Raw genomic sequence first — 27,588 nt, 5'->3', positions numbered from 1 at the left:
GTTTGACCAGTAACCTGCAGGAGCTGATCCTGCTCCTGATTGGAGGAGAGCAACGTACTCGGCGTGTGGGTAGCAGAGTTGGGATTGGTGGAAGAGGACTATAAAGGAGAGACAACATGCACCAGGAACATCTAAGGGGAACATCCGGATAACATCTGAGCAGCCCCCGAGAGAGCCGGCCGGCGGTGTGCTGCTCCCCCGCGGAAGTGGGGAAAGTGGCAGGGGGCACCGCCCTTCCACGGAGGTGGAAGGACCGCAGCCAACCTGGGAAGAACCAGCAGCAAACCCGGGAAGGGCCGAGCAGACAAAAGAACAACGCAGGGTCTAGTGTCGTTCCTCCATGAAGAGGGGGAGCGACAATACCATTGTGATGTCAATTGCTATGTCATTAACCTACCATTGTGCCATCATAAAAATTGTGATGTTATAAACCAATCATCTTGCTACATCTACCAATTTTGATGTCATAAACCACTGTTGTATTTTCATTTAACACATTGGAAGATTATAATGTTTGTTATGTTAAACCTCATTTCTGTTATCATGATCCTGTCATTGATGTCATAATCAATTGTGTTATCATAATGAAAACAATATGCCATCATAAAAAATTGTGATGTCATAGATCAACATTATATTTTCATAATAACATTGTAGTATAATCAAATGGTCTGAGTAAACAACCATTCTGATATCATAAACCTACATTTGTGATATCATCAAAAGTGATATAATCTTTTCTGCCTTCATACCAATTTTGATGTCATGTACCACCTTTATTGTCATAAAACATCATGATATAATCTATTGGTTTGTGATAAGCAATCATTCTGATACCATAATTTTACATTTGTGATTGTGATGTCAACAAATCTGTTGTCATATCTCATATATTGTGATGTCATAATTAATGAATTCATAAATCTACTACTGTGATATGATTCTGATATGGTTGTGATGTCATAATAAATTTTGATATTATAAACTTACCATTTTGGTGTCCTAAATGATTGGGATTCGATAATCCACATTGTGAAATCATAGTTAATTTTGATGTAATAATTGATTGGTTTCTGATAAACATTCATTACTGATATCATAAACCTTCCATTGTGAAGTCCTAATCATTTGTGATGTCATAATCCAAATTTTATGACATCATAATGAGTTTTGAAATCATAAATTGCCATTGTATTATCAAAAACATTATGCTAAACTGATCTTCTGTATATAAAGAGAATCAAAAATGAATCTTGATGTGATTGGAAGGGGAGAGGGAGTGGGAAAGGGGAGGGTTGCAGGTGGGAGGCACCTTATGGGTGGGGAAGCCATTGTAACATTTTAATCCATAAGCTGTACTTTGGAAATTTATATTCATTAAATAAAAGTTTAAAAAAAATGTTTCTGATGCCATAATTAGTTGTGATGTCATAAACATTATACCATATAATCAATTTGGATGTAATAAACCCCTTTATATTGCCATAATAATATAGTATCATACATTCTGGTATCAAAAACATACCCTTAATATGTCGTCATAACATTGTTTTGTCATAATCAATTTTGATGTAATAAAGCTACCATTTTTCTTTCATAAATTTTTTGTTAAATCATCACACATTGTATCATAATAAAATTTGATGTCACAAATACCCTTGCTTTGTCAAAAAAATGTAATGTTGAAATAAAATGTTAAGTGATAAAACACCATTCTGGGGGCCAGCGCTATGACACAGTATGTTAATCATCTTCCTGTGGTGCTGGCATCCCATATGGGTGCCCATTGGAATCCTGGCTGCTCCTATTCCAATCCAGCTCTCTGCTATGGCCTGGGAAGGCAGTGGAAGATGGCTCAAGTCCTTGGGTCCCTGCACCCACATGGGAGACTGGAAGAAGCTCCTGGCTTCTGGCTTCAGATCGGCTGGAGTTGCAGTCATTTGGGGAGTGAACCAGTGGATGGAAGACCTTTCTCTCTGTCTCTCCCTCTCACTATCTGTAACTCTACCTCTCAAATAATTAAAATCTTTAAAAAAGCCCACCATTCTTCTATCGTAAAACTGTCTTTGTGAATCAGTTGTGATTTTATAAACAGTGTTCCATAATAACTAATTTTGATGGCATATACTTTTTTTGCATTATCATAGAAAAAATTGTGGAGGCAGGCATTGTAGCATAATGGATTAAATTGCCATGTGGCAAGACAACATTTCATATGGGCACTGGTTCAAATCCTGGCTGCCCCAGTTCCAATCTGTCTCCCTGCCAATGAGCTTGGGAAGGCAGCAGAGGACAGTCCAAGTCCTCGGTCCCTGTTCCCATGTGAGAGACCTGGATAAATCTCCTGGCTCCTGTATTTGAACTGGTACAGCTTTGGCCATTTTAGCCACTTGGGGAAATGAATATCCTTCTCTACTTCTGCCTTTCAAAAAATTAAATATTTTTTAAAATTGTGATATCAGTCTATTCGTTTGGATAAGCCACCCTTCTAATATCATAAACCTACCTTTTTGTTGCCATATTCAAATTGTGATGACATAAAGCTACCTCATTGTGGGGAGCATATCAGACTAGACTAAGTTACTGGAATTAAGACTTATTCTATGCATCTGCTCTCCCACAATATGGCGCTGAGAAGGGAGTAACAACTTCTACGCAGCTGCCTCTCGCCAATTTGATTGACTGAGCTGCAGGAGCTGATCTTGCTCCTGATTGGAGGAGAGCAGCGTACTCAGCGTGTGGGTAGCAGAGTTGGGATTGGTGGAAGAGGACTATAAAGGAGGAGAGAGACAACATGCACCAGGAACATCTAAGAGGAACATCTAGCTGAAGGAACACCTGTGCAGCCCCCAAGAGAGCCGGCTGGCGGTATGCTGCTCCCCCGCGGAAGTGGGGAAAGTGGCTAGGGGGAACCACCCTTCCACGGAGGTGGAAGGGATGGTAGCCAACCCGGGAAGAACCAGCAGCAAACCCGGGGAGGGCCGAGCAGACGAAAGAACAGCGCAGGGTCCTGTGTCGTTCCTCCACGAAGGGGGGAGCGACACCTCATGCCATCATAATCAATTTTGATGTCATAAATGACCATTATATTGTCATAAAACACTGTAATGTGATTCTTCCAAACTTACCCTCCCTCACACCCACATTCCCACACTTCTTCCTCCTCTCTCTCCTATTCTTATTCTTATTTTTTACAAAGATCTATTTTCAATTAACTTTGTTTTTTAAAAATTATATTTATTTGAGAGATAGAGTTACAAACAGTTTGTGGGAGAAACAGAGAGAAAGGTCTTCTGTCCACTGGTTCACTCCCCAAATGGCTGCAATGATCAGAGCTGGACCAATCCGAAGCCCCAGGCCATAGCCATAGCAGAGACACTGGATTGGAAAAAGGAGCAGCTGGGACTAGAACTGGTGCCCATAGGGGATGCTGGTGCTGCAGGTGGAGGATTAGCATACTGCACCAAAGCACCAGCCCCTCAACTTTATACTCATAAGATTAACCCTACAATATATAAGAGTTCTACAAATAGTATGAAAAAATTATCCCTTAACAATTGTGACAAGAGCTATTTAAAACCATTGCATCTAAAAGTGGCAACTTCACTTCTATAGATTACCTTTCAGGTACTCTATTAGTTTCCACAGATCAGGGAGAAAATATGGTATTTGTCCTCTTGTGGCTGGCTTATTTCATTAAGTATAATGGTTTCCAGTTTCATCCATTTTGTTGCATTATTTTAAATCACTGTGTAGTATTCCATAGTGTATATAAAAAATAATTTATCTAGTCTTTAGTTGATGGACACCTGTGTTGATTCCATATCTTAGCTATTATGAACTGAGCTACAATGACCAAAAACTGCCATCACAATCAATGTGGTTGTCATAAACCATGATAGTCTGTGTAGCCATAATCAGTTGTTATGTGATAAAACAACATTATCATATCATAAACCATTGTGCCATCTTTGTCAATTGTGCTGCCATAAAAATAATATCATGCCCTATTGTGCCATCACAATATGTTGTGATGTCAAAAACCAAGGAACCATCGTGAAATCATCAATATTGATATCATTAAACACCATTGGATTATAATAAAAATTTTGATGTGAAAATCATTTTGTGATAAACCACCATTCTGATGACATAAAACTACCTCTATGATGTCATAATGTATTGTCATAAAAACCATTTTGGCCTCATAATCAATTTTGATACCATAACCATCATTGCAATACCAAAGTCAGTTGTGGTGCCATAATACCATTGTGATGTCCTATTCAATTGTGATGTCATAGTACATTGTTGTCATAAACTAATGTTGAGCTGCCACAAATTATCATTGTCATAAAACAACCATTGTAATATCTTAATCAAATTTGAAGTAAAAAATGTTGACATAATCAATTTTGATGTATTAACCATCATTGTGATATTTTAGCCAATTGTGATGATAGAAAACCATTGTGATACCATAATCAATGTGAAGTCATAAATTTTTGATGTCATAAACTAATATTTAGATGCAATATGCAAAACTTTGTCATATAATAAACTGTTTATTGTGAACACACAGAAGAACTGACATCATAAACTTATCATTGACATAAACTGAGCACTGTGATGACCTAAACCTTAAATGACACTACACCCCAAATGGATCTAACAGATATCTACAGAGCTTTTCATCCTACACTTAAAGAATTTACATTCTTCTCAGCAGTACATGGAACCTTCTCTAGGATTGATCACATACTAGGCCATAGAGCAAGGCTCAGCAAATTCAAAAGAATTAGAATCATACCATGCAGCTTCTCAGACCATAGGGGAATGAAGTTGGAAATCAGCAACTCAGGAATCCCTAGGGCATATGCAAATACATGAAGATTTAACAACATGCTCCTGAATGAACAATGGGTCATAGAAGAAATCAAAAGAGAAATCAAAAACTTTTTGGAAGTAAATGAGGATAACAGCACAACATACCAACTTATGGGATACAGCAAAAGCAGTGTTAAGAGGAAAGTTTATAGCAGTAGGTGCCTACATCAAGAAATTGGACAGGCACCAAATAAACAAGCTTTCAATGGATCTCAAGGATCTAGAAAAACTGCAGCAAACCAGACCCAAATCTAGTAGGAGAAGAGAAATAATTAAAATCAGAGAAGAAAGCAACAGGATTGAATCCAAAAAATATTACAAAAATAAGCCAAATGAGGAGTTGGTTTTTTGAAAAAATAAACAAAATTGACACCCCATTGGCCCAACTAACTAAAAAAAGAAAAGACCCAAATCAATAAAATCAGAGATGAAAAAGGAAATGTAAAAACAGACACCACAGGAATAAAAAGAATCATCAGAAATTACTACAAGGACTTGTATGCCAGCAAACAGGGAAACCTATCAGAAATGGATAGATTCCTGGACACACGCAACCTTCCTAAATTGAACCAGGAAGACATAGAAAACCTAAATAGACCCATAACTGAGACAGAAATTGAAACAGTAATAAAGGCCCTCCCAACAAAGAAAAGCCCAGGACCAGATGGATTCACTGCTGAATTCTACCAGACATTTAAAGAAGAACTAACTCCAATTCTTCTCAAACTATTCAGAACAATTGAAAAAAGAGGGAATCCTCTCAAATTCCTTCTATGAAGCCAGCATCACCTTAATTCCTAAGCCAAAAAAAGATGCAGCATTGAAAGAGAATTACAGACCAATATCCCTGATGAACATAGATGCAAAAATCCTCAAAAAAAATTCTGGCCAAGAGAATGCAACAACACATCAGAAAGATCATCCAACCAGGCCAAGTGGGATTTATCCCTGGTATGCAGGGATGGTTCAATGTTCACATGAACAGACTGAAGAAGAAAAACCATATGATTATCTCAATAGATGCCGAGAAAGCATTTGATAAAATACAACACCTGTTCATGATGAAAACTCTAAGCAAACTGGGTATGGAAGGAACATTCCTCAATACAATCAAAGCAATCTATGAAAAACCCACAGCCAACATCCTATTGAATGGGGAAAAGTTGGAAGCATTTCCACTGAGATCTGGTACCAGACAGGGATGCCCACTCTCACCACTGCTATTCAATATAGTTCTAGAAGTTTTAGCCAGAGGTATTAGGCAAGAAAAAGAAATTAAAGGAATACAAATTGGAAAGGAAGAACTCAAACTATCCCTCTTTGCAGATAATATGATTCTTTATTTAGGGAATCCAAAGAACTCTAGTAAGAGACTATTAGAACTCATAGAAGAGTTTGGCAAACTAGCAGGGTATAAAATCAATGCACAAAAATCAACAGCCTTTGTATACACAGACAATGCCATGGCTGAGAAAGAACAGCAAATATCAATCCCATTCACAATAGCTACAAAAACAATCAAATACCTTGGAATAAACTTAACAAGGATGTTAAAGATCTCTATAATGAAAATTATAAAACCTTAAAGAAAGAAATAGAAGAGGATACCAAGAAATGGAAAAACCTTCCATGCTCATGGATTGGAAGAATCAATATCATCAAAATGTCCATTCTCCTAAAAGCAATTTATAGATTCAATATGATACCAATCAAAATACCAAAGACATTCTTCTCAGATCTAGAAAAAATGATGCTGAAATTCATATGGAGTCACAGGAGACCTAGAATAGATAAAGCAATCTTGTACAACAAAAACAAAGCCAGAGGCATCACAATACCAGATTTCAGGACATACTACAGGGCAGTTGTTATCAAAACAGCATGGTACTGGTACAGAAACAGATGGATAGACCAATGGAACAGAATTGAAACACCAGAAATCAATCCAAACATCTACAGCCAACTTATTTTTGATCAAGGATCCAAAACCAATCCCTGGAGTAAGGACAGTCTATTCAATAAATGGTGCTGGAAAAATTGGATTTCCACGTACAGAACCATGAAGCAAGACCCCTACCTTTCACCTTACACAAAAATTCACTCAACATGGATTAAAGACTTAAATCTACGACCCGACACCATCAAATTATTAGAGAGCATTGGAGAAACTCTGCAAGATATAAGTACTGGCAAAGCCATCTTTGAAAAGACCCCAGAAGCACAGGCAGTCAAAGCCAAAATCAACTATTGGGATTGCATCAAATTGAGAAGTTTCTGTACTTCAAAAGAAACAGTCAGGAAACTGAAGAGGCAACCGACAGAATGGGGAAAAATATTCACAAACTATGCAATAGATAAAGGGTTGATAACCAGAATCTACAAAGAAATCAAGAAACTCCACAACATCAAAACAAACAACCCACTTAAGAGATGGGCCAAGGACCTCAATAGACATTTTTCAAAAGAGGAAATCCAAATGGCCAACAGACACATGAAAAAATGTTCAAGGTCTCTAACAATTAGGGAAATGCAAATCAAAATCACAATGAGGTTTCACCTCACCCCGGTTAGAATGGCTCACATTCAGAAATCTACCAACCATAGATGCTAGAGGGGATGTGGGGAAAAAGGGACACTAACACACTGTTGGTGGGAATGCAAACTGGTTAAGCCACTATGGAAGTCAGTCTGGAGATTCCTCAGAAACCTGAATATAACCCTATCGTTCAACCCAGCCATCCCACTCCTTGGAATTTACCCAAAGGAATTTAAATTGGCAAACAAAAAAGCGGTCTGCACCCTAATGTTTATTGCAGCACAATTCACAATAGGCAAGACCTGGAACCAACCCAAATGCCCATCAACAGTAGACTGGATAAAGAAATTATGGGACATGTACCCTATAGAATACTATACAGCAGTCAAAAACAATGAAACCCGGTCATTTGCAACAAGATGGAGGAATCTGGAAAACAATATGCTGAGTGAATTAAGCCAGTCCCAAAGGGACAAATATCATATGTTCTCTCTGATCGGCGACAACTAAGTGAGCACCAAAGGGGAAACATGTTGAAGTGAAATGGACACTATGAGAAACAATGACTTGATCAGCTCTTGTACTGACTGTTGATGTACAATGTAATACTATATCCATTTTAGTATTTTCTCTTTGATTTGTTCTAGTACTATTGGTTGAACTCCATAATTAACACACAATTATTCTTAGGTGTTTAAATTTTAACTGAAAAGTGATCCCTTGTCTAAACAAGATAAGAATCGGAGAACTCAGAGGGCTTCCATAGCCTTGGAAACTCATGACTGGAGCATAGGGAGATTACTGATGCCATAGACAGGAGTGTCAATTGGTAAAGTCAACAACAGGAGTAACGGTGCACTTACTCCTCATGTAGGATCTCTGTCCTTAATGTGCTGTGTATTGAGATGTAATGCTATAACAAGTACCCAAACAATATATTTCACTTTGTGTTTCTATGGGTGTGCAAACCGTTGAAATCTTTACTTAATGTATACTAAACTGATCCTCTGTTAAAAAAAAAAAACAGAAATTATCAACTCCCAACTTGACTCTCACTGGGATTAAACATGACAATAGGTCTGATCTGATTTCATCATCATTTAAAAAACATCATCTATTATTTTTCACTTTATGTTTCTGTGTGGGAGCAAACTGCTTAAATCCTTACTTAATGTATACTAAGCTGATCTTCTGTATATTAAGATAATCAGAAATGAATCTTGATGTGAATGGAAGGGGAGAGGGAGTGGGAAAGGGGAGGGTAGTGGGTGGGATGGTATGTGGGGGAAGCCATTGTAATTCATAAATCGTACTTTGGAAATTTATATTCATAAAATAAAAGTTAAAAAAAAAGAAAGAAAAAGAAAAGTGATCCCTGTTAAATGTAAGAGTGGAAATAAGAGAGGGAGGAGATGTACAATTTGGGACATGCTCAATCGGACTTGCCCCAAAGGGTGGAGTTAGAATCATGTCAGGGGATTCCAACACAATCCCATCAAGGTGGCATGTACCAATGCCATCTCACTAGTCCAAGTGATCAATTTCAGTTCACTATTGATCACACTAATAGGTCTAAGAGTCAAAGGGATCATACAAACAAGTCTAGTGTCTGCTAATACTAGCTGATAGAATCAAAAAGGGAGAGAACGATCCATCATGGGAAGCAGGATACAAAGTAGACTCATAGAATGACAGATGTCCTAAATAGCACTCTGGCCTCAGAATCAGCACTTAAGGCATGTGGATCTGGCTGAAGAGCCCATGAGAGTATTTTAGGCATGGAAAGTCAAGACAACCTGGAAAAAAAAGAAGACCTAAATGGAAGATCTCTGCAAGTGAGATCTCAGTGGAAAGAACAGAGCCATCAAAGAAGTAGGTAGCTTTCTCTGAAGGGAGGAGAGAACTTCCACTTTGACTATGACCCTGTCAGAATAAGATTGAAGTCAGCGAACTCAAAAGGCTTCCATAGCCTTGGCAACTCATGACTAGAGCCTAGGGAGATTACTGACGCCAGAAACAAGAATGTCAAATTGTTAAGTCAACAACAGGAGTCACTGTGTACTTACTTTTCATGTGGGATCTGTCCTTAATGTGTTGTCCAATGTGAATTAATGCTATAACTAGTACTGAAACAGTATTTTACACTTTGTGTTTCTGTGTGGGTGCAAACTGATGAAATCTTTACTTAATATATACTGAATTGATCTTCTGTATATAAAGAGAATTGAAAATGAATCTTGATGTGAATGGAATGGGAGAAGTGGGAGATGGGAGGGGTGTGAGTGGGAGGGAAATTATTGGGGGAAGGCATTGTAATCCATTAACTGTACTTTGAAAATTTATATTTACTAAATAAAAAAGAAAAAAAAACAAAAAATATATATACTGAATTGATCTTCTGTATATAAAGATAATTGAAAATGAATCTTGATGGGAATGGAATGGGAGAGGGAGTGGGAGATGGGAGGGGTGTGAGTGGGAGGGAAATTATGGGGGGGAAGCCATTGTAATCCATTAACTGTACTTTGAAAATTTATATTTACTAAATAAAAAATAAAAAAGAGGGTAAAAAAGACTCCAGAAAACAGTTATGCTCCACTTCAGAAAATGAATAAGAGTTATTACAAGAAGAAAGGGGTGTAAGTGTGTTCTTCTAAAGGAAACAGAATGGGCAAAAGCTCTGAGGTAGAAGAGTGCATGGCAAATCCATGGTATCATCCTATCAGATATTGCCAGCCAGACTCTAGAGGTTGTTAGGATTCAAATTCTACCTCTACTGGCTGATGCTGTGGCTCAATTGGCTAATCCTCTGCCTGCGGTGCTGGCACCCCAGGTTCTAGTCCCAGTTGTGGTGCCAGATACTAGCCCCGGTTGCTCCTCTTCCAGTCCAGCTCTCTGCTGTGGCCTGGGAGGGCATTGGAGGATGGCCCAAGTGCTTGGGTCCCTGCAACTGCATGGGAGACTGGGAGGAAGCACCCAGCTCCTGGCTTTGGATCAGCACAGGACCAGCCATAGTGGCCATTAGGGGAGTAAACCAACAGAAGGCAGACCTTTCTCTTTGTCTCTCTCTCTCACTGCCTAACACTGCCTGTCAAAAAAAAAATCAGATTGTACCTCTACCAACTACAATTTGTGTTACTTTAGGCAAAATATAAAACCATGATAAGTGCCCTTCTAATGTAAAATGAAGATGATTATTTTACTTCATAGGCAGGTTGGATCAAGCAAATTAACATATAGACAGCACATATCTAGTAGTAGTGTTAGGATTATTGTCAGATATTATTTATATATATTATATAATATGATTTGATATTTTATACTACTTGTCTAGATAGAATTAAAACACTGATTATTCTTTCTTCTGTTAAAGGTAAAAATACTGTGCATAATTTGTTTTAATTTTTAGATTGAAATTAAAATTTGTGTATATCACATGCATAAAATAATCATACATTCTAACAATACTGTTCAATGACTTTTGGTAAATGTATACTGTTGCTCCCCCTCTTCGCGGAGGAACAACACAGGACCCTGCGCTGTTCTTTTGTCTGCTCGGCCCTCCCCGGGTTTGCTGCTGGTTTTTCCCGGGTTGGCTACCGTCCCTTCCACCTCTGTGGAAGGGCGGTTCCCCCTGCCACTTTCCCCACTTCCACGCGGGAGCGGCACACCACCGGCTGGCTCTCTCGGGGGCTGCTCAGGTGTTCCTCTTAGATGTTCCTGGTGCATGTTGTCTCTCACCTCCTTTATAGTCCTCTTCCACCAATCCCAACTCTGCTACCCACATGCCGAGTATGCTGCTCTCCTCCAATCAGGAGCAGGTCCTGCTGTTTATTGGTTGAACTGGAGGCAACTGTGTAGAAGCTATTTCCTCCTCTCCCAGCGCCACATTGTGGGAGAGCAGATGCATAGAATAAGTCTTAATTCGAGTAACAGTCTAGTCTGAGTTGCTCCCCACAGTATACCGGTGGGAAACCATCACCACAATCCAGCTTTAGGGAAGTCCCATCACTCCAAAAGTTCTTACAAGCATTTTTGAAGTCTTTCTCCAATTATACCAATTTTACCCAGCAGACCCATGTAAGTCATAAACTTCTATCTCTCCATATATATTTGCCTCTTCTGTATAAATGGAATTATAGACTATGCAAAAAAAAAGACTTTGGTAGAATGAGGTGTGTGGTTGAAGAAAGCTTGGAAGGGCAGTGGTTTTATGCTGTGCAGTGCTCCAATGAAGAGCAAAATCAGTAGAATTTCAATTTATTCTTTCCTCCATTTTGGAATCTCCCAAACCCACAGTCAATAAAACCATGAGATTGCAACCATTCTATTATTTTCACAGCAACATGTTGTAAGCAATGACCAGAATCACAAAACCATCTTTGAGAATTGTGGTGTTTACTTTGAAATATGAAAGGAAAATATTCCATAATGCAGTTCCAAGGATGCAAAATAACAGTTAATGTCAATTAACTGACATGAAAGATCTAGAACATATTTTAAGTACAAAAGCCATCATACATTTTAAATAGATATCTATTATGCTCCTTGCTTCATTCAATAATCCTATAAACTCCTAAAGTACAGGACTGAATTCATAGACTACACTTGTTACACTACAGGCATGGATAGACACACATATTTTCAATAAATTCTTTCTGAGTTTATGAGTGAACTTTACAAAGAAGCTAAGAAAACACAGTTTTCTGATTATATCAAGCATTGAGAAATCTGATTGGGATGATTTGAGTGATGCACCTGGCCTTACATGTCAGTATTACTCTTTCTTGAGAGGTATAGAAATTTTCCATAGCAACTCTCTAATGAAAATTGCAAGTGAGGTGGAATCCAGTGTTAATTCTAAGAAACAGTAAAACAGCTTTGTAGGATCAACATTAGAATGGAGTCCTATTGCCACAACATGTGTGTTACATTATATTGTGATTGCCAAGAAAAACATAGAGAGTATACTCATTCTAAAACTAGTAAGAAAACATGTAAATGAGCTATTTAGCCAGCATACTTTCCAATAATTCATTTTGCAAAAGTTTCTCCATTCCTTCTGGTTCCCCTCTGCCTCTGGGTTTATGTTGCCCCATATTCAGTCCATCCCTATCTTGCTTTACATGTGAAAATAGAATGAGGATCTTTCTAATGTAATTGGACCTAGATATTTACATATTAAAATATATTATTCATTAAACACTTACTGTTTACCTATTTTAAAATCACCATTTGAGATGTGTAGGATAGATGAATAAAACTGATACAAATCAGTGGCTTTGTAAACCTTACATTGTATGAGAACCACAGTTTGTCAGACACTGAATTGTATGAGAACCACAGTTTGTCAGACACTGAACCATTTTGTTTTTATTTATTTAAAAGGCAAAGTAAAAGATAAAGAAGGAGGTAAAGAGAGAAGGGGGAGAGTGTGATGAGGGAGAATAGAGGGAGAAAGCATCCAACCACTGGATCAATCATCAAGTGCCCATCTTTAAGACTGAATCAGTCCAAAGTCAAGAGCCAGGAACTCCATCCAAACCTCCCAGAGGTGTGGCAGGACACAAGCCCTTGCACCATCCTCTACTGCTTTCCCAAGTACATCAATAGCTAGCTTAATGGTGGTTGCTAGCATTCAAAGCATCAGCCCAATATGAGATGTGAGCATTCCAAGCTGTAGCTTAACATGCTGAGATGCAATGCCTACCACACACTGAATTATTTTACACAAGTTACACATCCCTCACAACAAGGAGGCAGATGCCTTTATTATCCACACTTTATAAGAAGTTGTAATAAATGTTTAAATGCATGGCTACATGTCCAGTTTTACACACACAGGAATGATTCCAATCCATGCATCTAACTCCAAAGCATACAGACTTAATCATGACAAAACCCCACACTTTTTGAAATGCTGGTAGCACTCAAATATGTAGAAAGAGAGGCATACTATACAATTATTCCCTAGCATGCTAATTTGTAATTGTCCCAATTATGTTTACTTCCCACAAGAAAGGATGCTTTATGAGCCAAGCAGGCCTTAGAATACAGGAGTTAAGGGAACACCTTACTGTTTGTTGTCCAGCTACTTGGCCTCTTTTGGCCTCAGTTTCCTTATGGATAAAAAAACCCACAATGTCCAACTCACAGAGTAGCAGAGAGAATGAAAAACAAATGTGTGCATAATGCTTGGCTCACAAGAAGCACAATAAATTGCTGCTGCTATCAGTATTCCTAGACACAGCACTGGCTCCCACAGCATGAAGCCAAAGCTGGGTATTCAGTAAATCACTGAAAAAATATAGCTTTTTGGGTATTTCTCATATCTTCCAGGTTCCTTGGATATTTCTACTCACTCAAACATTTGAGCAGCTTCTATTCCATGTTAGGCTGTTCAAGGGGTTAAACCAAACAGAAAAGTTGTCTACTACTCACTACATAATGCTATGGTTGTCACCCCTAACTTGCCTTCCTTCCTAATACAAAATTATAAGGCAGGCACTCTCTCTAGACAAATTTACCAACATATTAAACATCTAACCCTAATGTCACTAGAATTATTTTATCACGTTCTTGCAAATCAATGCAGTCCGAAAATGATTTCTTTTTTTAACCTGTAAAAATAGGCTGGTTGGAATTATTATTGTGAGGCAGGATGTTAAGCTTCCACCTGCAATAAGTTACAAATACAAATTTCAAAACACATGCTCCCATTATGTGGTGATTAACTGAGGCAAATTCTACTATGGCCTTGCTTGAGTGTTGATGGTGCAGAGGTAATTGAGGAAATGCACAGGCTCTTCATCAGCATACCCCATCTGTACAAAGCATTAGGCATGGTGGAGAAGAGATATTCCAGACTGTCCATGCCAACCAAGGATGAGAAATGGTAAATGAGAAGTGGGGAGAAACAATACCAGTGTTCATGGTAAAAGGAAGAGTCCCGCCTTAATATGTTGACCATGCAGGTATACTAAGGACTTGTCCTCCTTTTCGCCAATGACCCAGCAGGCTGGTTCACCACACTGATGAAGTAATACCTGATTCAGTGCCCACAGGTCACAATTATCTAGGCTATGAGCCCAGTAAACAGATGAGTGTCACCCACAGAGGTGCCGGAGGGGTGTATTAACTACTGTGCCAAGGGACCTACTATGGAGACTATCTGGGGGGATGAGCCACATCAGTGCTGAGGAGTGTCTGAAGCAACACATGAAGTTTATCTGAAATGAGACAACTTGGGATCCCCCTTCAACACAGCATCTAATAGTGACCACTTTGATGTGGATGGCCAGATGTGGTATCAGCTTGTGGAAAGTGGATGAAGAGGTGTCAGGCAGAACAGCACCTGATGGCACACCTTTAGCTTCATAGTTCTGAGTGACAAGCACAGCAGGAAGCTGCTGCTGTGAACTCTCCATTGCGTGGATGTACTTGGGTATTTTCTAGAGTGTTGAGGGTCTGCACAGCTTAAATTCAGGGGCTATGACCATCAGGGCCAGGAGAGTTGGTTTGGACTGTTGTAGGGCTCCTCTTAAAATAACAGAGGGGTGAGCATTGGGGAACAGCATGTAAGATGGCTCTTTCGAGACCCACATCCTATATTAGAGTAGGTTTGAGTCCCACTCCACTTCCAATCCAGCTTCCTACTAAAGTGCACCCTAGGAGGCTGCATATAATAGCTCAGATACTTGGGTCTGTGCCACCCACACTGAGTTCTGGGATTTTCACTTCATAAAACCTGATGTTTTCACATCACAACCTGGCTGAATTCCAGCTATTGTGAATATCTGGAGAGAACAGTGGATGAGAGATCGCTGTGCCTTTAATGTGAATAAAATTAATTTTCAAAATTTAAATAAACCTCCTGCATCCATGTGGTCAGACTGGGACTATCCCAGTTGGGCCCCTTCCCTCTTGGGATGGCAGCTGCATAGACTAATTGAAAAAATGCCTGAATACCTCAGTGGCCTCCTTTTCTCAGTTGTGCATCATTGTTTGACATACAAAGTTCATGATGGAGTGTTATTTTCCAGATCACCAACACACATTGCAGCAAAGGAACACCTTATGTTCATCCACTCTGCATGGAGGACCCCATCAGCTCTGCTTCCCAGATGATATGAGTCTCTCATGTGGGTTACAGGGACCCACATACTTTAGCCATCACTCCCTCCAAAAGTGCATATTAGCATAAAGCTGGAATTGAGAGTTGTGACTGTAACCTAGGCATGCCAATATAGGATGTGGACATACTAAGCAGGGTTGTAACACATGCCAAATGTCAATCCCTCAGGGAATTTTTGAAGTGCCTCTGTATATCCAAGGCTTTCAGAGAAAGGAGACAGAGCCTTCTGGGCCCTGCCCCTTTACTACATAGTTTCTGCTTCTCCCCAACATTGCACACTGCTTCATGTGTCTCTCTCTGTGCATGCTCACTTCTGAGGTCTCTTCAGGCAGACAGGGAAGAGCAGCAGAGCACAAAAGAGTGGGTCTGGGAGACAAGGCAGATTAGGGAAAAACTGGACTGTGACAGTTTCTGCCTGGATCCTGCCACTTAGTGTTTAGTGACCACATCTGAAGCAGAGGAAAATTGGACATCTGCATGCCAAAAACTGAAATATAATATCTTTATATTACCCAGGCATGAAAGTCAAATCAAAATGAATTGAAGGCTTACATAAAAGGTCTGAGAATATAAAACCCCTTACAAATGGAAGCAAATTCATTGATATTAGTCTCAACAATGATTGTTTGATATGACACTAAACGCATAGGTGACAAAAGCAAAGACTGAAAAAAATCTAAGAAATATTCTGCATGTGATAGGAAAAACAGAACAGATAAAGCAAGAAATGAAGAAAACATTGGACAACCTGAGTTTGAACACAAACAAAAACAAATATTGTAATAAAAATTGCACAAAGGATTGATCAGTTTTCCATTGAATATATACAAGTAGCCAACAGGTAACTTAAAAGGGATTCAGAAACAGCTAATGAAGACTACAATGCTAATTAAGACCACAGTGATTATCATTTCATATATGTTAAAATAATTATGCAAAAGTAAAAAGATAACATTGGCCCAGGGTGGAAAAAAGGAATATAAAAATTGTTGCTGAGAAAGTAAATTGGTACATCCAATATAGAAAACATTATGTAGGTCTTCAATCAAAATTAAACATAGAACATATGACAAAGCAATCTCACAACTGCGTGTATATCCAAAGGAAACCAAATCAATATCTCAACTAGATACCTTTATCTCCACATTACTGGCAGCATTATCTACAAGAACAAGATATGGAGACAACCCCACTGTCAACATATGAATAAAGAAAATGTGATAAACACACATACACAGGAATCGCAGACAACCTTAATAAGGAAATTCTTCCATTTTGTCAGGATGTGGATCCAAAAATATGAATGTGGACATTAGGCTATTTGAAATAAGGCACAGAAAGATAAATGCCACACAATATCACTCATATGTGTAAGCTAAGAAAGTCGCACTTAATCACAGAATAGCATGGTGGTTGTCATGGGCTGAGAGTGAAGGACATGGGAAAATGTTAGCTGAACACACATTTGCAGCTATGAGATAAATTAACAAAATTAACACCTCAAGACCTTAATATTCAACACAGTAAACAGTTGGTTATGATATCACATACTCACAACTTGCTAATATCTTACATATTCTTTAATAACAAAGGGATGTAATGTGATGGATATGTTAGATTGTCTTAATCATTTCACAATGTATATGTACAAGAGGATTCCAGAGAGTTTATGAAAAAATGTAATCAAAAGATAATGTGAATTGTCCATACTTTTTAACGTCCCTCACATAGCAAAACATCAGTTTTTGATGATACACAAATTGTGTCAGTCATACTCTGACAAACTTGAAAAAATTAAAACAAGCAAAACTAAACAGACTCCTATATTAAAATATAAATCCAAAATAACTTAGTAAACTAGACATATCTACAGGATTTGGAAGAATTTCATGCAAGAGAAATCATTTTTAAAACACACATAAATTTGAGTGGTCAAAATTTCTATTTTGAAAGTGCACATAGAGATGGCACCCTGTACAGAGAAAGTGTAAGTGCTAAGACGATGCCCAAATACCAAATTACAGGGTCTTTCTGCTTCTCTAAAACCTGGGTGAAAACCCCAAGCCAAGTAAAACTTCTGTCTCTACCTTACTCAGTCTATGTTACTGTGATATTGGAAACATATGAAGGAGTGAGACATCCTAGAAACAGCTGTGTAAAGAGGTCAATGCCCTGGAAAATACCCTGCAGGCCACATATTGAGAAAACTCGGGGGAACCAGGTCCCTGTGGGGAGGGAAGGAGGAACCGACAGCGCCTGTCCTGCATGAACCGCATACACAGAGCCCACATTCTCCCTAGAGACCACCCAGTCCCCACTGCACAATCGGGGGAGACGTGGAGCTACTGCCACACAGCTGGCCTGCTAGGACTCTGGGCTGAGAAGTCTCACCCAAGCAGGGAAGGGGCAGGACCTCGGGGGTCCTGGGTGCCGGTAAAGCCCCCAACCCACGGGTCTGAGGGGACCGAGGGGAAGCCCTGTGCCAGCGCCAATATGGAGCCCACAGATGCCGGAGGCCTGTGTCCTCCTGGCCTTCGGCTCCGTTTTCCCCTCTCGGTACAGCCAGGTCCACACACTCACCATGTCGCGGTTGTCAGCTTCCGAGGTGCCCAGCGTCCCTGGTGAGTGAAGATGGAGAGCTGCAGAGGTGGACTTCGCTTGGGAGCCTCCTGGCGGCGGAGCTGTCTCCCAGGAGTTCACTCTGCAGGCAAAACTCTGAGGAGATTGTGACGTCCAGGCCCCGCGTGCTGATGCACTGTGGACGTCACCTTGCCTGATTGGACAGTTTGCCAGCCTTGAGTGCACGGAACGTCACAAAGCACGGAGCCAATCAGCGTCCCCCATAGCAAGGACCCCTAACTTCAAGTTGTCCTGGATGGGAACAGCGAGAGACAGACCTGGGTTCAGGTCTGAAATGGCCGCCCCTGGGCTCTGCCTCCCCGCGGCTGGAGGGCTCTCACCTCCGAGCTCCTGCTACCCACTGGCCTCGCCCTGGGTCCCCGTCCTTCTCCCTGCGGATGCTGCCTGGAGCTGGCGGTAACCTGTTGCAGTGAGTTACAGTTCTGTTTATCCGATTCCGGCGCTTTCGTTTTCCTTGTATTTCTGCTCATTCTGTTGGGTCGTTTGTATTACTTATTGATTTGAATAACACTTAGATGTAACATAATTTACTCTTTTTTTTTCTTTGCTTCTGTTTTCTACTCTGCGTATTGATCTTTTATATTTTCTAGTTATTTCTTGCTGGCACTTGGTAATCTAATGGATTTTTAAAACATTGATCTTTCCCACAACATTAAATTCATTTATCAGTTTATTTGTTTTTAGATTTTATGGATTCTCCCTAAATAAATATCTCCAATATATTGGCAATTTATTTTTAAGAAATTGATCTTTACATCTTATTTTATTTCTTTTTGCTCTCCCCCTCGCCCCCAACTACTCCTCCAATAAGAAGTTGGCACTAGTGGAGACTTCCTGGTCTAGGTTTACTTCCAGGGTAAAAGCTGTCAATGATTCTGTATTAATCATGGTTTTTGTTGTAGGATCCTTTTAAAAATTTTTGATCTGAATAAGAAAGCCATGCTCTTTTTTACTATACTGCAAGCAGTTTTTAAAAATTACATGCTGATTTTTAAATGTTTTTGAACATTAAATTGTCATGTGATTTTCTCCTTGAATTTGTCACCTACCTGGAAAATTTACATGACTTGTTAAGAAATGTTAACCACCTCTTGTATTTTTTATTATATGTGACTTGTTATTCATTACATTTTCATATGCGATTTCATTTATTATACAAATACTAAGGATTTATACATCTGTATATGAAAGAGAGTTTATACTTAATTTATATTGAAAGTTCCGGTCAACTTTGCATCATTATCAATGTAATGCTGGCTTTCTAAAAGAAATCTGAAAATATGCTTTGCTTATTTATACTTTGATACATCTGAGAAATATAGGTTTTTTTAATTTCTTAAATGTTTGAAATATTTTGTGTTTCTATAACTGAAGTTGTGTTTCTCTGTTTTATTGGCTGGTGGCCTTCAAACTGGGATTCAACTTCCTTGTTTTAATTTGGAGTTTTCCTATTTTATACTTCTTATATTGGATTTTAGGAATTTATATTTGTGTTTGTGTTTGGGAATTTGATTTTCAAAGTATAGTGGATTTTTATCTCTAGTCAAGTTTTTATCCCAAGAGTTTTTTTTTTTTTTTTGACATGCAGAGTTAGATGGTGAGAGAGACAGAGAGAAAGGTCTTCCTTCCATTGGTTGACCCCCCAAATGGCCACTATGGCCAGAGATACACTGTTCCAAAGCCATGAGCCAGGTGCTTCCTCTTGGTCTCCCATATGGGTGCAGGACCCAGGGACTTGGGCCATCCTCCCCTGCCTTCCTGGGCTACAGCAGAAAGCTGGACTGGAAGAGGAGCAACCAGGACAGAATCCGGTGCCCCAACCAGGGCTAGAACTCTGGGTACTGGTGCTGCAGGCGGAGGATTAGCCTAGTGGGCTGCAGCGCCGGCCTTACCCCTAAGAGTTTTACAATATTTTTTTCTGATCTTGACAAAGCTCTTTTCTCTGTAAACACTTGTTTTAATACATGAAAATGGACACTAGTGTGTTACTTTTCCCTGTGTTTCCTCAATTACTTTTACTCATAGTTTATTAATTTTGTTAAAATTAAAAAGTATATCCTGGGGCTGATGCTATGGCATAGTTGGTAAAGCCACCACCTGTAGTGCTGGCATCCCATATGGGCCCCAGTTCAAGTCCCAGGTACTCCCCTTCATATCTAGCTTTTTGCTATGGCCTGGGAAAGCAGTAGAAGATGGCCCAAGTCCTTGGGCCCCTGCACCCATGTGAGAGACCTAGAAGAAGCTCCTGAATTCAGATAAGGGCAGCTCTTGCTGTTGCAGCCCTCTGGAGAGTGAACCAGTAGATGGAAGACCTTTTTCTCTCTCTGCCTCTGCCTCTCTGTAACTCTGCCTTTCAAATATATAAATAAATCTTAAAAATTATTTCCAGAAATGAATGAAAAATCTGTCCCGGTTGCTCCTCTTCCAGTCTAGCTCTCTGCTATGGCCCAGGAAGGCAGTGGAGGGTGGCCCAAGTGCTTGGGCCCTGCACGTGCATGGGAGACCAGGAGGAAGCACCAGGCTCCTGACTTCGAATTGGCTCAGCTTGCCAGCCAAGGGGCCATTTGGGGGTTGAACCAATGGAAGAAAGACCTTTCTCTCTGTCTCTCTCTCTCACTGTCTAACTCTGCCTGTCAAAAAATAAATCTATGTGTGTGTGTGTGTATATATATACACATATATATACATATATTATTATATTATATATTATATAGTTATATAATATATAACAGTTATATAGTTACATAACATATATAATAATTATATAATTTATAATAACATAATTATATATTAGAATATATCACATTAGACTATATATTATGTATCTTAACTATAATATATATAATATAATAACTATGTATAATATATATATAATTATCAGCAAACAGTAAGATGTTTAATTTATTTAAAAATTGAATAAATACAAATTAAAGTATGTGTTTTTCATCAGATTCAAAACAATTATTGCAACTGTTGACATTTTGACATATATGAGGCAATGGCCATTGAATAGAAGGTGAATTTGCAAAAGAAATTGGTGATGTGTACCAAAAGTCTTAGCAATACAGATTATGTTATTATATACTCTTGTCCCAAATAAGCACTTCCTAAAAAAATCTTTCTTTGGAAAAATAGGTTTCAGAAGTGTCTATGGAAACTTTTTCTTAGGGAAACTTGAGGATAGAAAAGTAAATATCTAACAGTACAGTATTCATTAAATAGTATATGATAAATCCATATGAAGAAACATAGTTTAGCTATAAAATATATTTACATTATTAAGCAAAAAAAAACTTGCAAAGCAGGATGTATTATATATATATATCCACTATTTTTCAAAAACATGCTTATTTATTTTTTAAATATTGATTTATTTATTTGAAAAAGTTACACAGAGAGAGCAGAGGCAGAAAGAAAGACAGCGAGAGAGAGAGGTCTTCCACCCACTGGTTCACTCCCCCAATTGGCCGCAATGGCCAGAGCTGCGCTGATCCCAAGCCAGGAGCCAGGAGCTTCCCCTGGGTCTCCCACACGGGTGCAGCAGTTGGACCATCTTCCACTGCTTTCCCAGGCCATAGCAGAGAGCTGGGTCGGAAGTGGAGCACCCAGGTCTTGAACTGCTGGCCATATGGGATGCCAGCGTTTCAGGCCAGGGCGTTAACCTGCTGCACCACAGCACCAGCCCCAAAAACATGTTTATACAGATATATTTCCTCAAGCCTTGTGTTATGTGTACGAAGCCATCTGTTTGACTCACATAAGCATACCTTAAAATGATTGTGGAAATGGAATTAAAAGTTAAATTTATTTTGGTTCAAAACATGTTGAAATTTATATATACATGGGTTATTTAAAAAGTTCATGGAAAACATGTATTATGAGAAATACGTATTTCAAATGTTATGCACCAACATAAACTTATCTTCTACTTCTATTGCCCATGAAATTTTGAAATCCATCAGAAAAACATGGTGTTCCTGGGAAATATCTGGCCATTATTTAATATATTGTAGAGATGCTAAATCTGCCTGAAGTTACTAAGAAAGAATGTGGTCATGATTAGACACCTTTTCATTTAACCTCTCTGCGTTGTGACCGATCATCACATTTAAAGAAACTATTTCCAGGTGTTGTGCAATCTGTGATACCGAAATCAGAGCAGAGTGTCTTCTCACCGGCCGGAGCCCTAGGGCCAGTTGAAGGGGCTGCCCGCCAGCAGCGAGTCCCGGGTGAGCGTCCCGGTGGGCGTCTTGCCCAACAGGCGCAGCAAGTGCAGCTGCACAATGAGGGGCGCCTGGAGCGCGCGCAGGGCCAGGCGCACTGGGGCTGGGACAGGTACTGGGCGTGCAATACTCCATGAGAGCCACCTACGCCTGCTCCTGCAACCTCTCAGCGCGCGCAGAGGCCGAGAGGGCCATGACTTTGAGGCACTGGACTCCACCGAGTCGCCCTGCAGGCGGCCCAGCTCCTCCAACTGCTCCTGGTCCAGGAAGGCCACGCGCGCTTGGCCGGCAGTGGCGCCCTGTGCAGGCAGGGGCAGCGCTAAGAGCAGCCGCGCCGCCAGCGTTCTCACCTGGTGCATGCCCAGCGCAGCGCCACCGCCGCCCGCACCTGCCACGCCCACAGCTGCACCGGGAACAAGCCTCTGTCCGCCGCCGCGCCAGCACCCAGCCTGGAGGGCTACTGGAGGAGGCGGCCAGCGCTGCCAGGCAGCGATTGCGGGATGCAGCCGCGCTGCAGCGCTGCGGGGCGGCAGGAGGGAGAGAGAGAGAGAAGGGCAGGGAGAAGACAGCCAGAGCTAGGCTCTCTCAGAGTCCCCCCCACCCCAGCTCCGGGAGATCCCGGGTAGGGAGGGGGCCTGGGGTCTTCCCCAGGTGGGACTGGGAGCTGGGGCCTCGCCCGCAGCAAGCAGGTGAGGTGGGAGGAGGGAAACCGAGGCAGGGAGGGCTGGCTGCCAGGCAGGGCAAATTAAGGAGCCTTAATGAGCCCGCCCACCTGGCCTGATGGAATCCATGAGCTCCAGCCTTGGGCCGGCCTCACGCAGGGCACATTACCAGCCCTGGAGAGGACTCGGGCTGGAGGTGGGACTGAGTCCTGCGGGGGTGGGAGTCAGCTGTCCAGTAGGAGTGGCCAAATGGGGCCCAAAAGTGCTGCCCTGGTTATAAGCCCCGCCTGCACCACTCCTCCCCCCATCCTACCCCCAGGGCCTTTGCACCTGCTCACCCCCCCTTCTTCAAGCCCCCACCCCCCACTCTTCCTCCTCCAGCCCAGGCTGGGGCGTGGGCTTCAAATCCCACCCACAACTCCCTCTTTAACACCAACCCCCGAATTAACAAATCTGCTTTAGAGCAGCATTGGCCATGGAGGAAGGGCTACCCTGGTGGCAACTGAAGCCATGGGCTATTTACTGAGGGCCAACTGTATGCAGGGACCCTGGGGCACAACAGTGCACAAGACAAAGAGAGTCCCTGGAGAAGTCATTGGGTTCCAAAGCAAAGTAAGGGGTTGTGAGCCGTGATGGTGGGAAGCCGTGCGTGGGGTGGGGGGTGCAGCACGTGGCTGTAGGTGCGCCCACCTGAGGGCCAGGCCAGCGGGATTTCAGATCAGCCACGTGAGAAGAGGGGCACAGGTGAACCCCCCCAAGCTGAAGGGAGTGGCTTTTCCAAGGGGCTCTGAGCCGACTTTATCACCTTCCCTCACAGACCCAGTGAGGGGGGAGGACTTCAAAAGCGTGAGAGACTGGAGTCAGACCCTGGGAGGAACCGGCAGACAGAAAGCAGGTATGGGGTGCGCATTTGTCCTGAGGCTGGAAGTACCTCTACCCCTACCCCGAGACCACCGCCCCCCCTCCCCGTGTGGAGCCTGGAGAAACTGCAGGGCATTGGAGTTTAGGGCCGCGCTGCTTGGACTGTGTCTGCCCTGGGCCAGGCTGGGGCTTCTGGGGAGGAAACAAGAGTGGGGTCCCCATGGGCTCAGGCTGCCCAGCTCCTGCCTTAAGCAAACAGAGGCAGGGGTGGGAGCAACGGAAACCAAATAAATGTGTGTTTGTGCGTGTGTGTGCATGTATGTGTGTGTGTCTGTGTATTTCTTCAGGACGCAGTGGCCAGGCCTGGGCAGGGGGACCGGGCCCTGGCCACAGCTGTAATTGGATTCCTGAGCCAGTACAGGGTGCAATGGCCCTGGTCTTGTGGTTAGCAAGTGCCAACTCCAGGTCCCACCGGCCGACTGCAGGGAGGATGGGGGCCGCTCACCCTCCTTCCGCAGGCAGTGGGGCTGGGGTGCCATTCACCCACCTACCGCACGCCCCCACCAGGCTGCAGCGGGGCTGGGGGCCACTCACCCTCCTTCTGCACAACTCCCCTGGAAGCACTTCTTGAGCCGGCAGGACTGGCACTGGTCACGCTGATGTTGGTCCATCTGACAGTCCCAATTGGACCTGCAGGTGTAGCAGTGTTAGGAGCCAATTGTCTAATGAATATACAGGGTGTGTGTTTTTAAAGCCTGATAATTTTAGACATAACTTTCTCCACGTTTTATATTTCTATATTTTAGTTTTCATGTATCCATTTGAAAGGCAGAGAGTAATTCTACTGTGTGTGTGGCAGGAACCCAATTCCTTGAGCCCTCCTGTGCTGCCTCCCAGCCTCTGCATTAGCAGGAAGTTGAAGACAGAAATGGAAACAACACTCAGAAGCCCTCATTCCATTGTAGCAAGGTTGTCTCAAGGGGATTCTTAACCACTTGGCCAAATGCTCCCTTCTGCTTACTACTTTTTAAACACCACTCTCTTACATTACATAGGCCCAGGATCACAAAAATTACCAATTCCAATGTTGGCAAAGCCAATGAAAATGGAGCTCTCACAAAGAAAATGAAAGCCAAGCAAATTATTTAATTAGAAGTATTAGCTTGAATAAAATAATACTTTGAGTTTCATGTTTCATCAGGTTAGATAAGTGATGGATTTTCAATAGCAGTATACACTGAACATAAAAAAGATGTACAAATATTTTCAACCATCAGTATTACACATTTGCAAAAGCAGTGGATGCTTGAATAGTTCTACAAAAATGTGTTCCAAAATCATGTGATTAGTCTTTAAATAAAGGAAATGAATGTTTATCTCAATGAACCATTTCCAAAAGGGCAGAAATACAAAATAAAGCCCCTAACATGAACTGGATATGACAATAATTATCTTTGAAAATTCATTTTGTTTTAAGAACTGTTTCTGAAAACTATATTTTTTAAAAAGTAAACAATATTTTAATGGGGAATTACTAACCATGATATAATAAAATATTTTCTGGAATTCTTGATCACAGTTTGAAACCAGATTTAATTTAAAAAGTTACTAAAGGTGGGAAATAAGTCATACAAGAAAAACTATTTTTAATTTTTAAATGTATATCTTTAAGCATATCAAATGTCAAAATGAGATTATTGAGAAAACACATGGTAATAGAGAATTATTAGATTTATTTCAAAAATTCTTATTGAATTTTTAATAGGCTCTCAAAACTTGATGTAGCAATCTATTTTTTCTGGGACCACGTTTGTTCCTTTGTCCAGGCCTGTTAGCATTATTTGGCAAAAGTTGAACGTTGAGGTACACGTGAGAGAATTATTACTCAATTTTCCTGGCCAGTTTTAGGTAAGAAATCAGGAAACAACCACAACCACCACAACAAACACCACTTTCTCAAGAGCATTTTCAGATCAGTTCTGCAGACTTCAAACGTTTTCAGGTTTGGAATGTTTAGACTACCGCTCTCATGCTAAATTCTCTGTGGCTTTCTTTTTATTTCTGAATTGCTTTTTACAAACAGAATGCAGCATTAGGAACTGACAGCAAAATACACTGTTCCCCAGATGGTTCAAATAATAACTATGGCAATTGTTTGTATTTATATTGCAAACATCATATTTTCACCTAAGTATCACTTACCTCAAATGTTAACTGAATAGTTTTATAGAATTGTTTTTTAAGATTTATTTTCTTTGAGAGGCAGAGTTATTCTACAAAAAGAAATAGATATCTTCAATACAAGCATAATTTTTATTCCTTCAAGTGATAGAGAAGTATGTTTTGTACCTTCAATTTGAACAGGATCTCCCCAAAATTAAATTAGATAGATTGTTTACCAGTGTGATAAAATGTATTTCACAAAGAGAAAATATGATACAAAAATATAATTTACTTTATTTCTTGAATACTCATATATGTCTTGCTAGACTAAGAATAGAATCAATATATTTTTGTCAATCTAATCATTCTGAAACAAAATCAAATAATGAGTAATTTGGAAATGTTTATGAATTATTTTTCTGTTTATTTCTATGGGGGAAGGAGGAATGATGGTAATGTTTCCAAATTCTTCTGGTTAAATGTGGAACAGTTAAAAAATAACATGATATAGTTGTAAGTAGGTCTTAGGCAAAAAATGCATGTGCAACCATGCAAGACATGAAATGTATTAAGTTAATACAATCCTTGACTTTTTTTTTTTTAACAGGCAGAGTGGACAGTGAGAGAGAGAGACAGAGAGAAAGGTCTTTCTTTTTCCGTTGGTTCACCCCCACAGTAGCCGGGATCCAGGTGCTTCTCCTGGTCTCCTGGGCGGGTGCAGGGCCCAAGCACTTGGACCATCCTCCACTGCCTTCCTGGGCCATAGCAGAGAGCTGAACAGGAAGAGGAGCAACCAGGACAGAACTGGCACCCTGACTGGGACTAGAACCCGGTGTGCTGGCACTGCAGGTGGAGGATTAGCCTATTGAGCCACAGCGCCAGCCTATAGTCATTGACTTCTGATACCTGTGGTGTCCATTCCAATGAAGATTCTGATTGGCTAGCTCATGGTAACATCAAGGACTCTGGTTGGTGTGACTTTAAAACAACTATTGGATTGATTCACATATGTTAAACATAAATTTTAAAATATATGACTACTTTACTTATTAGTTGTGGCAGTTAGTGTTACCTTTTCCCTTTTATCTTTGCTTTGTAAAACACACAAAAACATTAATTTGCCATATTCTTCAAATTAAGAAAATGGTTTACTGTATGATGATGTTTAGATTCTCTTTGATCATCCAAGGATTGATTTTTTTCTTGCCATAATAAATCTACAAATGAAAACCTGTGACTCATTAATGATCTTGATCTGAATTAGTACAGAGCAGATGAGTCTGGGGCACTCTTAGATATGAATATTAAAATCTATAGAAATTAAAGAAATTACAATGGGGAGACCAAAATTATTTATAAAGGATCATTTATTAAACATTTTTCACAAAATACAAAGATGGTTGTTCTGCAAGAATACATCACATATTAAAAAAATAATGTGTTTTTACTGAATTTAATTTGAAGACATTCAGAATTGTTTTG

General features: G+C 40.5%; 1 protein-coding gene across 1 annotated transcript; it reads right to left on the bottom strand.

The window, feature by feature from the left end:
* Positions 1-22,383: 22,383 nt before the first annotated feature.
* LOC149120462 (nuclear receptor subfamily 2 group F member 6-like) lies at positions 22,384-22,779 on the bottom strand. The gene has a single exon (XM_089320797.1). The coding sequence runs from the start codon at positions 22,777-22,779 to the stop codon at positions 22,384-22,386; it is 396 nt and encodes a 131-aa protein (XP_089176923.1).
* Positions 22,780-27,588: the final 4,809 nt, after the last annotated feature.

The sequence above is a fragment of the Oryctolagus cuniculus genome, chromosome 19 (assembly GCF_051225735.1).
Source record: "Oryctolagus cuniculus isolate XC-2025 breed Fujian yellow rabbit chromosome 19, ASM5122573v1, whole genome shotgun sequence".
NCBI classification, from domain to species: domain Eukaryota; kingdom Metazoa; phylum Chordata; class Mammalia; order Lagomorpha; family Leporidae; genus Oryctolagus; species Oryctolagus cuniculus.
The sequence above is the reverse complement of the archived record's forward strand: the minus strand, read 5'-3'. Positions and strand labels throughout refer to the sequence as shown.